At 40.8% G+C, this 18,009-nt stretch overlaps 2 protein-coding genes across 2 annotated transcripts in view; one reads left to right on the top strand and one right to left on the bottom strand.

Moving 5' to 3' along the window:
• LOC134622995 (collagen alpha-5(IV) chain-like) overlaps positions 1 to 14,227 on the bottom strand; it is a 66,097-nt gene extending 51,870 nt beyond the window's left edge. The window contains exon 1 of the mRNA XM_065470174.1: positions 13,951 to 14,227. Within this exon, the coding sequence (XP_065326246.1) occupies positions 13,951 to 14,040 (90 nt within the window). The 5' untranslated portion in view covers positions 14,041 to 14,227. The remainder of the gene's footprint in view (positions 1 to 13,950) is intronic.
• A 1,911-nt stretch (positions 14,228 to 16,138) lies between these two features.
• Positions 16,139 to 18,009, top strand: part of LOC134624478 (collagen alpha-6(IV) chain-like) — a 151,513-nt gene continuing 149,642 nt past the window's right edge. Inside the window, exons 1-2 of the mRNA XM_063469460.1 lie at positions 16,139 to 16,242; positions 16,399 to 16,444. Coding sequence (XP_063325530.1) covers positions 16,232 to 16,242; positions 16,399 to 16,444 — 57 coding nt within the window. The 5' untranslated portion in view covers positions 16,139 to 16,231. The remainder of the gene's footprint in view (positions 16,243 to 16,398; positions 16,445 to 18,009) is intronic.

Raw genomic sequence — 18,009 nt, 5'->3', positions numbered from 1 at the left:
AAATTCTATTTGTCAAATAAGATCACAGCAGTTTTTTCCCCTGGTAGTTTAAATTTGGTATTTACCAAAAGTAACAATAAACAAAATCAAAAAATTCAGTTTAAAAATAAAGAGACTTCATGACTTCATGATTTCTCACCCTTTTTACTTCTGGTCCCTCCGTTCTAACCCATCCAGCTCCTCCTTCATCATGTGCTTCCTGCTCTCTCCATCTGTGCTGTGATAAACATCTGATATCTCAGTTGTTTTGACCTGAGGTGGTCTGTTTGTCCAGATGAGACAAAGAATGCTGCGCATTCAATGTTGATATGCACAAAGACAAATTTGTGCAGACATATGCAGACAGAAAACAAAAATGCTCCCTTCTAATTTCATTCTGTGTTGCAATATATTGGCAATAAAGGTGGAAAAACATCCGTCTCACCACCTTTCACACAATAACACACGTCTGTTACTGTGGACTGTCTGAAACAAGAGCTAAACATTGCCTAAAAGACCAGCCGGAGGAAAAGTCCTCCTACATCAACAGAATAAAAATCCAGATTTAACCTGAAGGGAGGAGGAAAAATAAGTGAGAGAGAGCGAAATCTTAAATTACAGCCTTCTGTTATTACTACTCTACAACATACAGACTGCTAAACAAAATTAGAGGAGTCACCAAAGCTAAAAAACAGTTGAACACCTGGAGATTTGTTGGGCTTCACGCCACTTTCATCGTTACACCAGACGAGGAAGTCCTAAGCGCTTGAGTTAAAGGCAGCTTCTTTAAGAAGTTTCACCTCTCGTGTGAAAGGCTTCTTCAGTTCAAACAGCTGATGGGAAGCCCCAGACATTTAAACTCTAGTGAGGTTATCACCTCAGACATCGCCCTAGGAGTCGCACCCATCTTTTAGTACTGAAGAAGCCTTTTGGATGAGCGGTGAAACATCTTCAGGAGCATAAAAAAGAAGTCTAGTTAAGACGACCAAGATCTGGAACTGAGAATGCACACAGATACTGCTAGCCTTGAACCTCCCCTAATTTCTTTATCATTTGCTTCTGAGGAGCCAGACTTCCTTGTAGTGGTCTCAAGCAACGGTTCTCCGGGTTGTCTAAAGGTTTTTCGCTCGTTTTCACTTGTGCCTGACATTTTCAGTTTGTTAAGCCACTGAACACTCAACTATGAATCATTCAAAGATATAAAAGGGACCAACCTTAAGAGATAATTCAGTGTTGTCTTTACACATACCAAACAACTTAGCAAAGAACCAACTTTGCTAAGTGCTAAATGTTATCTTTAGGCCCTTTGTTATTAGCAGACTGTCACAAAAATACATTTTTTTCTTTACTTGAATCTATAAAAAAGGCCAAAGATGACATAAAAATAGCATTTTTGCACCAATTCCACCGATTCCCAAAGAACTATTAGCTGAAAACTTGGCATACCTCAGCATGGTGTGCACTGTGTCCTTAAAAAAGTGAGAGAAAATTGAAGAAGAGGGGTATATGACTAAATGCATTACTAAGCAGTGGATCCTGTGATTTTATGCCCTGCCTCTCTCTGCTGTATCACTCAGCGATGTAAAAAATGCTCAGACACAGCAACATGTTGAACATTATCCTGCGACTGCTTACTAAAGGCTTAGCTGCATACCAGCTGGCACACTGAACTGAGATTAACTAAGACAGGCTGTCCTGAGCCCGCTGCCCTAAACTGAATGATTACAACCAAACATTAACCTGAACTAGTCCCAACCCGAAGACTATAACAAAGTCTCAACCTTCAAGCAGCTCTTTACAAGGTGTTTCCCCAAACTGTACTAAACTTCTTACAAAGATAAAAGTCCAAACACACGCACACTAAAACACAGCAGCCTACATCTCAGTGTAAAGTACAAACAGTATGTGTTTATCAGGATTTTACATGACTCTGGTGTAATACAGGTTAAAAAAAGCAGATATATTAAAAGAGTGAGGTCTTTTGCATCCAGACTGGGTACAAATAATCTGAACTGTGGCGATACTGTCAGCTAACTCCCCACCACACCGAAGTTTAGCTTATATGAAGCGGTATATTAGGCTTTGAGCTCAAATGTCTCAATAAAGAGTGAGAACAACAATTCATGGCTGACTTCAGTTTTTCATTTCTGGACTCTACTAGAGCGGCTCTGAATGAGTCACAGTTAGAAATAATCCTGTTTTATTTATATACTGGGCCTCTGTTCAGCCCTGCCATTCACTCTCTGGTTGAAATAGGCCATTTTAGCACCTCAGTCTTTCAGACAACTTTCTTCTGATTGGTTGCCCCTCATAAACAGATTTAAGCAGCAGGTGGGTGGGTTTCTGTACTCATAGGCAAAGATTTGTGTCTGTCTGATTTTTTTTTTTTTTACAATTATAGATGTTTTATGTCTGTAAAACCCCTCACTACACACTTTATACACTTTTCTCAGACAGGTATGAACATTTCCTCACTTTTCTCTCTTGTTTAAACACTTTCAAAGTTCAAACCTTCGTAGAAAAATATATAGAATAAAACCAAAGGCGCCCGCGGTTGCCTTTGACAGAACTTCAGAGTCACGCTGCTAGCGAGGTAAATTTAACAAGCTTAACACTTTCTGTACTGTACAGGAGACAAGGCACGAGATTGAGTGACAATGGTCTACAGCCAATCAGAACGCAGAACACGATGCGCTGTGCAAAAAAAAAAAAAGCTTGCAAAATTGCACAAAAAAATCCGCGAAACAGGTGAAAGGTGAACCACGTTATAGCGAGGGACCACTGTATTTAAGTATACCTTACAAACTGTTATGTATATTTAACAAGTGAGCCATTATAAATTTCAAATTTCTCTTGATGTTCATACGAGTGCAATGTTACGTTCTCTGTCTGCGTTGTGTCACATTGAACATATGTTGATCATATGTAAGTTAATTATCCCCAAAATTTGTTTCCACTGCAGAATTCACAAATATGAAATGAAGGATTTAAAAAAGAGCTACACGCCTGGCAAAACCTTTTTACTACTTAGGATAATGGAATATACAGACAAGTTCCCCTTAAAATGATAGAAAAGCATCACCAGCCTATATTTTTCTGTTATAAATGACCACCTCTGCAGTTCCATTATGGTGTCTTTCAGCTAAGTGTTTTAAATTTAAAACTTCCAGCTTTAGTATTTTGACTTTCTTTCTTCTCATCATCCAAATTTCCAGCAGCAACATGTTGCATTTCTTTACAAAAATACATAAAAAATCCAGCACTTCCCAAAATGGTCATATAATAAAAATCTCCAAATGACTGCTAATCTAAAATGTCTGCTGAATGTGAAAATCAAAGTCTGCTTGCCAGTTCAGTGAAGTCTAGTATACTCATTTCATAAAATAATTCGATGTAATGTTTATAGCTTTCTCTGCTGTTGCCGAGTGGCATAAAATTCAAGCAGAGCATGTATGCATGCATCTGTAATAACATCACACTACCTCTCACACTGCTCATGAGAGACAAGAGACGTAATTCTCACAGCCACACGAGGTCCTCGTCGGGACTTTCTAAACAAACCGCAATCATTTCATGCGGGGGCTGAAACAGACGAGCGGGTCTCATTCTTAGATTTTGTCATTTGCCCTGAAACGGCTCCGTCTGGACGAGTTTATAAAAGGTAATAAAGTAACTGTATACTCTGAAATATGTAAAGAAACAGACATGCAAAGGCTACTAGCTCCCCTTTTTTCTCCATGTGGTTGTCGGGGAAGCCCTGTTTCCTCCACAGCAGCATGATGAAAGAAACAGGTGCTCGTATTTGGGGAGTGTGGGAGAGAGAGAGAGCATTGGAAATAGTGAGGGAGAGAAAAGTAGAAGAAGAGAGAACCAGACACATCCCACGCTACTGTTTTTCTATGCAGGCACAGACTCACTGAGCTGTGTGCTTCTGTTATACTACAATACTGTGAATACCTGTGTCTTATCACTCCTTGCCTTTGCTTGCTCTCATGCAGTCCTGTTGTTGTGGCAACTCATGTGAGATAAAAAACAAAACAAGTTGATGGTAAAGTGTTGACTCTCTTTGTTAATCAGCATAACAATATTCTTCTTCTATAGTGAAAACGGCTGTGGATGGCTGCAACCCTTCTTTGTGTGTTATTGTGGCTCTACAAGTAGGATGTGTGCATCAGGTTAGATTAGGAAAAGACTGTGAAGAGTTCAATGCTGCTGTGAATCAAAATCAGTGTCCTGTGTATTGGACTATAATGATCAAAGTGTGATCGGTAGTGAGAGTAAGGAGAGGTGAAGGTGTGATCTGGAGAGGAGTGAAAGTGAGGAGAGGTGAGATACAATGTGTGAATGAGAAGCAGACGAGCGTAACAGTGAAGCTGCGAGGAGCAGAGGTAATGAGGGCATATACAAGGGTTCACCCAGAGCTGGGCAATATGAGGAAAATCTAATATCACAATATTTTTTTGCTATATCACAATACATGACATATATCACAATATATTTAAATAACATCTAAAACAAATGTTGTTTTTAACCATTCGGTGCTTAAAATTGCACTGGTATTTTGTATTTTGCTAACTGCTCACTTTTGCAGCAATAGTTTTACAGCATGTTTTGCAAATTACCCTGTTTTGTTCGACATCCTCCTTGTGAAATCCATGCTCAGCGCTGTATGCCAGGTAGAAAGTTTTCCGGCTGGGAGGGGGGATTAATGATGCATTCACAGAGTGTGGGAGAAAAAACCCCTCATAGTGAATTACATACAGACAGCTTAATATTGTCATGGCAACTTATAATGGTACAATAAAGCCATTTTAACCATCGTACGTGGAAAAATGCGATACAGCGAGTATATTCGATATATCGCCCACCCCTAGGTTCAACCATCCAAAGCAACACAGTGCAAAAGAGAGGCGAAGAAGAGGGAGCAAGCAGGGTAAGGAAGAGTGTAAGGGGTGATTTGTGACAGGAGAGCAGTGAGAGGGAAAGGGAAGGTTTAAAAATGTGATGTATGGCTGGAGACGGGGGCACTGACAAAAGGACTTGAAGCCGAGCTGAAGGCATTAAGATTTTCATTGGGAGTGACCAGAATGGACAGGATTAGAAACGAGTACATCAGAGGGAAAGCTCAGGTTGATTGTTTTGGAGACAACGTTAGAGAGGCGAGGCTGCAGAGGAGGGATGGTGGATGCAAAGAAGGCATTCTTCATCTGACTGTTTATTGTAGTCTTTACCTTACAATTTAAAATGCCTTTTATCTGAAATTGAATTGATTTCAGGAGTGGTTTCAGATGTGCCTAAGGGTCACCCACATTAATCTTCCAATGACCTTCAGCTGTTGCCAGACTGTAGGCTATGCTGATATACTTGTCAGTCAGTCTAGTTACAGCCTCTCCTCCTTCCCATTCCACCTTCTGGCCTACCTGGCCCTCCGCCCTCCGAACCGCACTAGCTTTAAAAGACTTTTTTGTCATGACTTTTTTGGACACCACCCTGATCCACCAACTTTTCTGGGTCTCCTGACTCCCCTCTTTGCTCAGCCTGGTAATAGCTACCCACTCAGCTCCCCAAGCACTCACAGGATTAAAGATTTTAAGATACTCCCTAATATCTTTCTTGGTCAATAAAACCGCTTTAGTCATGTCCTGGTTTCTTCTCTGCATCTGGGTTTAGCTGTTCTGGACATTCGGTCCCTTCTCTTTGGTGATTTTATAGGTACTGAGCCGCTCGCCCACCTCTTTGGGCCCTTCAAGCTAAACAAACTAATATCTGGGTGCTAACTGTCACTGCATCGTTGTTACTGTCCATACATACAAGCATAAATAGATAAAACTGAGGAACATGTAATAGCTAGGGTTGGTGAAGAATGTGCTTTGGTCTTTAGCTGTGTCCCAGCCTTTTTCATTAATTGAGTGCAAAATTTTACAGCAAAGTTCATCATCAGTGTTGAATGACAACAAAGAAACATGAAAAAGAGAAAGCTGACATGCCAGCAGAGCTGAAAACAAGCTGAGCGCAGTTTAGAGAGGGAAGTTTTTGCCTCAGTCTCAAACTTTAAAAGCCCAGTTGACAAAGTAACGATGACAACAAAAGAAACAAGACGTTATAATGGGAGACAGGATAAGATGGCAATAAAGAGGTTCTTAGTAATATGAGGCCAGTCTGCTTAAGTGAAATTTTTGTTGTGTGCTCAGCTCAGAGCTGAAAGAGTGAAAGGGAAGGGCAAGGTAGAAATCTGATCAAACGAAGCCACTGATCACAGACAGATTAAGCCTCACAAGCTTCTATTCGTCTCACAAACAAAATATGCAAAACAAATGAGTGGAGAAACGTGATGTTTTTAACCATACATTTCTCTTCTTTTTTGCCCAGCAACTTCTCTTTATTGGAGATTTTTAGTTTATTGTTCTTTTGCTTTCCATATGAAACTCTTTAACAGACTTTTCTCATGCGCCTTCAAATCTAACTTCTTTTTCCCCACTAAGCAGCAGTCCGAGCTTCCTCTGGGTGGTAAAATTCCCTTTTATTCGGAGAAAAGGAGCAACACAGGACAAAGATGATGTCCTTTCAGAAAAGGAGGTCAGCAAAACAAGAAGAAAAGATAAGTAGGGGGCTGAGGAAGACAGCATGTCTTGTGACTGTTCTGAGTAGGTGGATTTGTCAGGTAGCCCGCTGAATCACAGCCACACACTCAATTCAGACACAGGGGGGAAAAAATCCCACAAGATTCCCACATAAACAGTTTCATCGCAAGTTCTGTTACATATATCTGAAATTTCCATCAGCGCAAAACATAACTGGCTGCCAAAAAACTAAAAAATCAATAAAACACAAATCCCAGGTCTGAATCATCACCAAAAGCTCATCCCATGATCGAAACCTTAATCTCTCCACCAAACCTTCAATCCTCTTAAAAACACAACCTCCTTCCATTTAAAGAGAGATCTCCTTCCCACTTTAATGTTTTCAGTGATGTTGCTGGGCTACTGAGAAGTGCGAACAGATCAAAGAACAGGTATGACTAGACTAGAAGTACAAGATGAAATGGATAAGACACTGAAGCCCTTATGATGGCAGCTTACATCTATAGCAGTAACGTGCATCTCCACGTAGGTACCCTCAACTTTAATCAAACTGAAATCTTACAGTAGTGAGAACTGGGAATGCAATGACAGCAGAAATTTAGTAGTCTGTACCAATACCAGACCTCAATACCAAAACAAAACAACCACCACCCCTGGGCCCTCATAAGGAAAAGAGGAGGAGAATGGATGGATGTTTTAAAACAATGATGAGGTTAAGATTATCGGTTAAGGTTATCGCCACCTGTTGCTTTGGCATGGTATTGACATTGCTTCAGATCGGTTATTTCACATTTTCATGTGGATTACATTTTTTTTAATGAAAAAAATTCCCATTTTGAAAAGTACTTGTGTACATAAGGGTGCAGCCTTCATGATTACTTGCTGATTTCAGGGTTAGGGTTAGATTCTACTACTACTATCCCTGCTGTTGTAAAAATGACAAAAAGCCTTTAAATATCACTTTTATTTCAATATCATGTATCCTTCTACTATTGTTGCTCATGCTAGAGCTGCTACTACTGCTACACCTACTGTAATGTAAGTTCAGGTACAACTTCTCCTTCTAAAACTACAACTACTACTGTTCTGGTTGATCTTTTACTGCCACTACAGCCCCTACGAGCCATCAGTTGATGATCCACTTCAAGTAGACACTGATATCATCCACCTGTAACTCCCTGATCAGCCATCCTTTGGGGTAAAGTCCTTATTTGTGACTTTATCAGCTCTACTATCACCTATCTCTAGTGTGGTTGCTCAGTGAAGTGAGATTTTCTGCTCATAGCTATTTGAACCCAACAAAAAATCCATCCTCACGTCCTTCCAGTGGCTCCCTGTTCATTTCTGTATGACCTTCAAAAGCCTTTTAAATATCCAAGCCTATCCAAAGTCTGATCCCTGCACACAGAACTTCTCACCTCTTAAAGCACCACCAGAAAAAGCTGGTATGATTATTTGGCATTATTTAAATTCTGTTTACTAGAGTCATTTACCTTTTGCCAGTTTCCCTGGTTTTGCTCCTAGTATACACTAGGGACGGCTTTTAAGAAATACTTTTTTTATTCTCTGGATTTAAATTTTTTCAAAATGTCAAATAAATGAATACACCTGGTAACACAACATACATCACTGTGGTCTCTACTTCTACTGCTTCTACTACACCACTGTGAGTACACTGAAGATGTCCATGTAAATGTGGCGTCCACACTAGCCTGACATTTAAAGACCCATGAAGAGGAGGCAACAGGGAACTGAGTGGATGCTGTTTCAGTCTGAATTAGAAGAAAATGAAACTCATGGAAAATCGTGATGCAGACACCCACGTCTGCGGCCTGTTTGGGTCTTATTAGTCACGACATATTACTCTTATCACATAACACTTTATTTACCAGATGGAAATAAAAACGCCAGCCTTGACTAGCAAATTGTTGAGGAGGTGTTTGAATTCCACAACAAGGAGAATGAATGAAACTGAAAATTGTGGGTTTAGCTGAAGCTTTGCAATTGATGCAAGTGCTCTGCTATTACTACTGCAGATATATTAGAACAGTGTTTCCCAACCATTATGTGCAGCGAGAAATGATCAGGTGTGCTGTGGAAGATTATCTGGTTCCACCCGATTGGTACTCTAAGCGATCGGCATTAGTAGCGGGCAGAACAATTGCATTCTCTTCCACTAGAGGGCAGTACAGCTACCTGCTCTAATTAAATTGGTTGCAAACTGCCAGTAAAACAGAAGAAGATGAAGAAGAAATTCTATAATATTCATGCTGTGAGACGACCTAGCGCGTAATAGCAATAGATAAATATTTAAAAAGAAAAAGTAGTAAATCTGACCTGTGTCCTGAAGAAAATTCCGACCCAGATGAAGACCCTAGCATCAGTAGTGGTCGGAAGAAAGCAAAAAAGGTATACTGGGGACAAACTGAGCCAATTCCGGTCTAACAATATGCTTTTTGTGTCATTTTTGTTTGGTGGTGTGCCATGTAATTTTTCTAACGTGCAATATGTGCCGTGGCTCCAAAAGATTGGGAAACACTGTATTAGAGTACTACTATTACTATACTGTACTACTGGTATCCGATTCTCCAAGGCTACAGCTAAATCTGTCATTGTTGCATCTTTGGCTATTTTCACTTTGGCTTCTACATCAGGTCTGCTTCTTCATGCAAAGAGAATAAAAAGCAAAGCAGCAAAGGACGGGGGAAGAGAAATGTCTGTACTCAATCCGGGTAATTAGCTTTTTAAGCTTTTGGTTTTGACCACCTGTTAATCCTAACGGCATCCGAAGGTCATTGACACCATTGTGTAAGTTCTGCCACAAACACACAGGGACTTTGAAGGATGAGCAGGTTAGCAACAAATTAGAATAATGGAGGTCTGTCAAAGTATCTTTAGGTAACATTAAGGTGCCTTGAATAGATTCATGAGCGTGTAAGAGAAATGTTAATGTTAGATAGAAGTACTCTGTAGAAGTATTGAACACGTAGCATTATATAAGTACCACACCATTTACACTATCTTGATACTAGAATTTCATATTGAATACCATTTTTGATACCACGGGAGTGGAGGGGTAAGGTTGGAGTGGGGTATGACAAAAATGTTAAAAAATTTTAGGTAGTACCAAAAAAATAAAACAACGATAAGTATGTGAGGTAGTTCTGTGAGCAAATAGAGTTGATGAAGTTGGCGGCTGCCATTTTTGCCTGGATGCTGGTAGAATTTTCTTACCTTCAGAGTTGGAGTTTGACACAAATAATTGTGTTACGCTTTTAAATTAGTCTATTATAATGTTACAGAAAGTTTTATTATTAGGCATGACCACTAGCTGCTACCTTAATGATAACTAAACAGAAGCTATCTGATAAAGGAGGGGGGGACAATTCATTTACCCGAGGAGCCACATGAGAAACTGGGACTGTTGTGGAGGGCCACAACAATAAGCTGAACTTAATTCTGCTCAGTATTAATTTTATCTCTTTATGAGATTATTGGTGTTGCAATCCAAAACAATCCCAGCTTCTCATGTGCATCTTGAGTAAATACCCACCCCTTTGATAAATCTACTTTCAACTGGGGTTGCAGCTGTGGATGGATCGAGATGCTTGATTGGCCAAAGATATTATACAAGATGCACATTATGACACAACACCACAACCCCAAACATACAGCCAAAGTCATTAAGAACTATTGTCAGCATAAAGAAGAACAAGAAGTACTGGAAGTGATGGTATGGGCCCCACAGAGCCCTGATCTCAACATCATGGAGTGTGTCTGGGATTACATGAGGAGACCGAAGGATATGAGGAAGCATACATCCACAGAAGATCTGTAGTTAGTTCTCCAAGATGTTTGGAGCAACCAGCCAAGTTCCTTCCAAAACTGTGTTCAAGTGTACCTGGAAGAATTTATGCTGCTTTCAAGGCAAAGGGTGGTCACACCAAATATTGATTTGATTTAGATTTCTCTTTTTGTTCATTCACTGCATTTTGTTGATTGATGAAAATAAATTATTAACACTTCCACTTTTGAAAGCATTCTTTGTTTACAGCATTTTTCTCACCTGCCTAAAACTTTTGGACAGTACTGTGTGCACGCCCACAAGCTTTACAATACCGGTACTCGAGCATTGTTGAAACTAGAGCTTCACTGACTTCCTGAAATTCTCCAAACTGTTGAGGGTTGTGAACATCAACTGCTTGAGCTGCTAATGAGGGGGAAGGGCTTTCTGACTGCATCACTGCTGTGTGAAGCTGTTTATTGACTGGAGGAGGCAAAGACAGCACTGTTGATATTAATGCTGTTGAGTATTAATTCAAATGGTAATTGGATAATAAAATGAATCTTTTGACAAACCTACAGGATACACGTATAGTTGATTCTAATATTTGAATATATATCCATCCATGGGAGTCTTTGGAGAGTTGCTCCCTCCACTGCTTGCTTATGGAGCCTTAAGCTAGATAAAAATGGAATTTGCATTCAAGGACAGACACAAAGGTGGAGCAGTGGGGGATAACAAAACAGACAAGGAGGCAGATACAGAAGGTGAAAGGGGAAGGAGAAGGTAAACAGGTGCAACTTTTCCACTAATGTGGTGCTGACACACTCAAGAACTGAACAGTGCGGGTGCCAGAAGCCTAGTACCAAAAAAGGGCTTGATGAAAGTCAGAGCTAGGGGAATTTTGGCAAGAAATTCACCAGGTTCTGTCCATGTTTGTCGCTATGATTTTTTTTCTGAAAGTTACCACAACTTCTGCTAGTGAGAAGGAGTTCCAAGAGCAAATTTGTTTTGTTGAAGTTACATGATGTGCAGGCTGATTTATGGTGGTTATAAATGTGATTATTCTTAGACATGCAGAGGATTGATTGAATGATCAGTACATCTTGCATCTGGAAAATTCCTGCCGAGACTGATTATTGTCATCGTCATCATCATCATGGCGCTACATGTCTGCCATAAGGGAACGAGACCGAGTGCAGTAGATGGGGGAACAACGATAAAAGAAGAGTTGACAGAAGACAGAAGATCCTAGGAAACAAATCCGGGGACAAAAATGAGACCAAACACCAGAGAAGAAGACATCCTGGAAGCTGCAGCTCTGATGTGTTAGCTGATACTCCTCTGCCGATCTCCAAATCTCCGCAATGTGAGGATGTTTTGACTATAACTCTCACCACAAACACACACACACATACATGATGTAGAGCAGATAGATCCGCCCCTGCACAGACTCCACCTGAGATGTGGGTCACGTGTAGGGCGAGCGGGTGTATATAGGTGTGCGCCTCCCTTGCTGCGCAAAAAGCATGCATCAAATTAAGTGTGTGTTTGTGGTTTGCACTGCATGACGGGTTCAAAGGAAAATCTCCAGGTATACATTACCGCTGAACCCCCTCACCTGGCTGAATGGAGATTGATATCTGTGAGGATTAATACACACACACACACAGAGAGAGAGAGAGCAATAAAAATGACTTATGACGCTCTCTCCTTCAAACTTAATGAGAAACTCTCTGCACATACACCAGTCTGTTTGTTATAAACCTTAAAACAATGTCAGCATAAGTTACTGGAACAAAGCTGCTTTGTCTTTGATTTTAGGGGTTTTTTTATCCCGCAAGTTTGGAAATTTAGACAAAGACATGCCACAAAAGATCATTTCTTTCAATCTCTTGTGCAAGCAGTGACAATCAGGGCAGACTGCCTCCACTAGGGGGACTCAATGAGCGCTTTAATGGAGAAAGGGGAACTTTGATTCCCTAAAGGGTTTTCTTTCACACTAAATTAAAGGAAAGCTCCAAAACACACAGCTAATTTACTATTATCTATTGAGACATTAACGACCATTTGTGAAAGTTCAGTGACTTTTTTGTGTATCATTACGCTCAAATGTCATAAAACCGTTAATATAGCAAGTAACTATGTTAATTAAAGTTATACGTTTTTTAGTTCATTCTCTCTTTTTTCCACCCTTTTAACAGTTTACTTCAAGGTCCTTGATAAACCTTCATGGCCTTGGTGAAATATTGCAGTAAACATAATCTCTGTCATACCGAGACAACTTCCAAGCAAAGCAGGGAAGAGGTCAAACCATAGTTTTGACATATTACAGCTCAAGGAGAGGAAAGAGCTTCTATCTGTTGATTTATTCTTCATCTCTAATCACTTTATAAACTCTGAGCAGACAAAAAAAAAAAAAAAACCTCTCAAATGCTGATTTTTTAGTCTTAGACCTCATCCTGTGCTGTTTTTGTTATTTCACGGGATGGTCATACTCTGTTCAGTGTTCCAGTTGCCATCAAAACACTGAATCTAATCCATAAAATCTTCAAACACACAAATGACTCCTGCATAATTTGAAAAACATGAAAAACCCCACTCATACCACGCATAGCTGTGTTAGAGGACTTACAGAACAGCAAACAGCGGGCAGACCTGATTGGACACGCCTGGTGTGTGGTGGGCGTGCAGCCACGCCTCATTAATAATTAACGAGGAGGGAATATTCATGGAATATTACATGAGGAGCCAGAGTGAGAGACACTTGCACTGATGCATCGGCATCCTGACATGTTAGAGATCTACAGCTGAGGATGAGGAGGCACCAGTTTAAACAGATGTGGAGGGCGAAGAGAGGAAAAGTGCGAGCGCGCTCATACACTTCCCCACCTGTGTTGCTGTTTCTGAATCATCTCTCAAATGCAAAGACTAATCAGCTGCACTAAATATGGGTTTCATTTCTCTACACTTCAGTGTGAGTCTGAAAGCAGCTGCTGTAAACTTAAAGCACACCTGCACACACCTGGAGAGAAAAACGCACAGTTCCCTCTTTCAGGACACCAAAACAAAATTACGCACAAAAGACTGAACAGCAGCCCCGCTGTTCGTGGTTCAATCCGAACACAAGCGGGCTCTTAAGCAGGGGGAAGCATCGGCTCGCCGCTTTCCCTCCACACGCCGAGTTTAGAATCCGTCCGAGTTCTTGACGCGATAATAGGAATAAAATACAGACACAGGGCGGAAAAAATAACCGCAGGTAAGCGAAACGCGAAGATGCGCACGAAGGGGGGCAGGACAGAAACTCCGTCCGTTCTCCCACCAAGAAAATCTGCAGGTCCTGCGAAGGTGGTCTCGGATCCTAGCAGTCAAAAAGCCATGAAAGCTGAGCGCGGAGGTGTATCATTGGTGTAATTACATGGTTTTTATTTGCAAGTAAAACGGAAACGGCAACCGGGATCATTATTATTAGAGCAGAAGCACTTCTTATAAAGCAGACTCTCTATTTTAGAAACTTTACTCGCTCGCTGAGGGAGCCGGTGGGTCTCTGCAGGTTCTCCTGCAGCGGGGGAAAAAATCAGTGCAAGGAACTGGAAGCGTACTTACCGCAGAGTCGGATCGCTGTACCTCGGCGCACAGGACTAGGAAGAGCAGAGTCGCACCGAGCTGTCGCAGGCACTTTGAGTCTTTACTCATCTTTTGGGGGGAATAAAACAAAGATCCGCCTGCGTTAGCACTGTACTTTGGGGCTCTTTATACGCGTGTCATAGCCCTGCTCCCCCCACGCACACTGTGGAAAAGAAATAAAGAAACTCGTTCTTCTTCTCGGCGTGTCGGCGGTTGTTGCGCTTGCAGAGACTCCCAGTGGTCCTGGCTCTGGCACCGTGCGCCTCTGCAGTTCCCTCTCTCTCACTTTTTCTGAACTCGTAAACCTGCCCACCGGATCTACTTTCCACAAGCGGTGCGCAGTGATATCAGGGATGTGCACCTTCCCCAAGACAGATAATTAAAAATAAATTTGGGGTGATTTGCGAAACAAGGTCTGGTCGTAAGTGTGAGCCACGAAGGTCCAAATGCCCAAAAGTTTATCGCGTGTTAAACTATGCTGCAAATAATCATTATGTTTGAACCTCGCGGATGGATATTCTTTCTCCTGCCTATCGACTCCAGACCACCGCTCGAGGCTGTGAGTTTGACATTAAACCTTTTCTTTTCTTTTCCTTAGGCCCCGACACGTTACATTCCTGCCACTTTATTACAGGTCACTTTCTCCCGACGAAGGAAAGCTGCTAGTAGAATAGTACAGAATAAAACCTCCGTCCTATAAAAAGGTACCTGTTGTCTCGTTTCACATGCGCCTTCCTCTAAATGTGGTGTGAAGCTTAAAGACTGTTGCATGAACTTATATGAACACATGCTGCTGAAGTTACTGTGTGATCAAACTGTATGTGCACACACTGGGACTGATAAGCACACATAATCACAGTAAGCAACCATCTCAGCATCCAACCTTTGCAATATTACACTATCTATATTACAATCACTGGAGTGAAAGAAACCAGAATCAAGACCTGCAGTGGAATAATTTAAAGGTGCACTTTTTGGTAGGATTTTATCGTGAATTTTTAAAGCATCACAGTTGAAGTGATTCTTGCATTTTTGTAATATTTAAAAGTCATCTAAACGCAAGTTGGACTTAACATTTTCTCATCTTAAAACATGAAATACGTTGTGTAACTTTCTAAAATCTTTGAATGCTCTACACTAGTAAGTTTGCTAAAAAAAAAAAAATCTGAAATAAAATTTGATGAAGCACCTTAGTATTATTATAGTACAAGGTTATAACTGTAGTACTATAGTACTGGGTTTATGGTTAGGATTGAAATTGGGACTGTAGCAAATAAACATATGAATAAAAACTATATAGCAAGTCCAAAACTGAAGAGGACCTAGTTAGGATCCCTGTGGTGCTCCACAGCTAAACAAGCTGCAGAAAAGTCTATGCCAGAAACATAAGACACAAAAATTTAAGATAATACACTGTAATAAAGGATTTTATAGCCCTCTAGGGTGAACACGGTGTTGCAAAGCTAAAAGAGTACTCTGCCTAATTCAAGAAGTTTTATGCATTAGCAGAGATCAGGGCAAAGTACACGTGATCCCTAACACTGATCTGCGGTTATAGTTTTTAAATGTATCATAAATGTTTGGGTGAATGGTATGAAAACACATTTATGAATTTTAAGATCCATCATGTTGATTCTTTGGGGACTAATTTTGCATCAAGTGTCCTAAGGCCACTTTAAACTTCAGTAACCACCTGAGCGCTAACAACGGTGGGGTTTTGTTTTTATGTGGAATAAAAGTCATGGTAGTCTCTGAAAGAACTTCTGTATGTTGTTGCTTTTTCACTGATTAAAACCTGGACTGCAGACTTGCTTTACACCGCGGTGCCTCCTTTGCTGGTCCGAACCGTACTAGGGTATGTGGGGGTACCTCGGTGGCAGTCAGAGGCATGGAGGCATGTGCTGGCCCCTCCTCCTCTCTGAGGCTGCTGAGTTGAAGCGCACCAGTACGAAGTGCGCAGCAGCGACTGCACCGCTGAAACTTGGGTGAGTTGGATAAGCTCTGATTTTTATGAAAGAAATCGCCAACAAAATGTGTGATTTCAACGCTGGCTGGCTTTTAATGCTTGGAGCTTTATGTGTTAAAATTGGGGCGTTTGTCAGTGGGACTACTTTATCTCTCTCCCTCTCTCTCTGTCTCCGGGTAGATGACAGGGGGTTTTTGGAGCCGTCGATGAGCGCGTTTGAAGCGGTGCCTTTCTGGTGAAGATAAGGGGATCGAGCTCTACCTGTGGTCCCCGCCTTCCGCCAGTCGGATCAATATGAAAGTCCTGTAAGGGTTTATTTTTTGATTTCTTTTTAAAACGGCTCTGTAAACTTATTTCTGCAAAGTTAGTTTTCGGCTTTGCAGGCTGCCTCTGCCGCTGCTGTACCTGTCGACTAATAAGTTCGGAGGGAAATAGCTAAAATAATTATTTTTGTTTTGCAGGATTTGTGTGATCGTGTTGACCTTCGCGGCGAGGTCTGCACTCGGAGTAAGTCCCTTTCGTTTACTGTGACACTGCTTCAGGTGGAGAGGATCCCCGCTTGGTTTATTTAGCGCAGATGAGACTCTTAAACAGGCGATTTAGATGGAGCTGTGTTTCGTGAAAGAGCAGCTGAGCTGTGACCAAAATGGGGAGCTTGGTGTCTCTTTAAAAACAAGTGCGATAGCTGCATGACTTACAGTGTTACAAAGTTACTGTCATACTTCGCCGACACAGGTCATCCATGCTGTGCATGGCCTCTGCCTGAAGCATATGGTGATACTTTTATACATTTCTATTATATTTTCTCTAAAAAACTGTATTTATTAAATAGAGTCAGTCTTTCAGTGCTATTTGTTATTGTCATTTAAAGTAAATAACATTTGCGGACGCGCTTGTTGCACCGTTAGTGCCAGACACTGCACGGTATGTGGGTCCCTTTTTTAAGCTTTGAGCTGGAGTCCACATTTTTGCATCGAAAAAAAACCCAGTTCATATTTGAGTGGGCCCGCTCGCAGTTATTTGCAATTCAAAGCCCGCCCCGCTGATGAATATTAAGAATTAGGAGGATATCGGGCCGGCGTGCCTTTCCAAGCCACACCTTTCTGCTGACTTGATGAGGTTCTGCAGAGGGGATTGAAAATAGTGGAGGGCTTTGCTACTTCAGGCCCACTTTGTTTCTGTTAATTGATTTTTTCAGTTGCACTTTATAATAAGGTTCGCAAAATAGGGTGCAATTCCTCTACAGGAGAATGGAACATTAGTGCATTTTATCTGAAACTGCGGTGTGATTATATATCTACACAGAACTACTCAGTGGTTAGAGAAGAGGATTAGGGCCACTGAAGAAAAAATAGGGGAGGTTTTTTGGATTTGTTTTCAATAATTATGAAATTAAAGTCAGAATTCTGACTTTTTCTCATATTGTGAATATGCTGTATTTGTTTAGACATGCGGGCTGTATTTTCTAATCTTTGAACCTTGCCTTGTTACATTTACTTATGCATTATATTTCTGTGCATCATTAATGCTTTACTATTCAGTTGTCCTCTTATATTACATATAAAAATATGATGAGGACAGCTCTCTCTCTCTCTTCTGCTTACAAGGAAAATTCAACAGCAAAAACTGCAGGCTTTAGGCCCAAGTGATCTTATAACACATCGTTCCACGCCCTGTCAAACATCCATGATGCAAACCTATTTAATGCATAATAAAAGTGTAAAAAAAACCAAGCTTAATCCACTACATGATATGGCCTGCACCCCTAAAACTACAGCATACCTACAATATACGATATAAAGGTTTTTTTGTTACTTTACTAAGTTATGCACTATTTAAAATTTTATTTGTATCTCCTGTAAAATACCTAAAGTTACAAACTTCTTAAAAATACTTGTAGTATAATTATTTTTCCTAAAGTGTTCAGTATTGTGCAGTATTTTTTTGGAATGCATCTACTGCGTTTGTTTACTGTTTTAAAATTAGATTATGGTGTGCACTTATCCATACAGTGATGTTTATCTGGTGTGTGGTGGAAATGTTGTGCGGGCTAAAAGTTCAAAGACAGGTGA

The sequence above is a fragment of the Pelmatolapia mariae genome, linkage group LG3_W (assembly GCF_036321145.2).
Source record: "Pelmatolapia mariae isolate MD_Pm_ZW linkage group LG3_W, Pm_UMD_F_2, whole genome shotgun sequence".
In the NCBI taxonomy this organism is placed as follows: Eukaryota; Metazoa; Chordata; class Actinopteri; order Cichliformes; family Cichlidae; genus Pelmatolapia; species Pelmatolapia mariae.
This window is presented reverse-complemented; position numbering and strand designations above follow the sequence as displayed.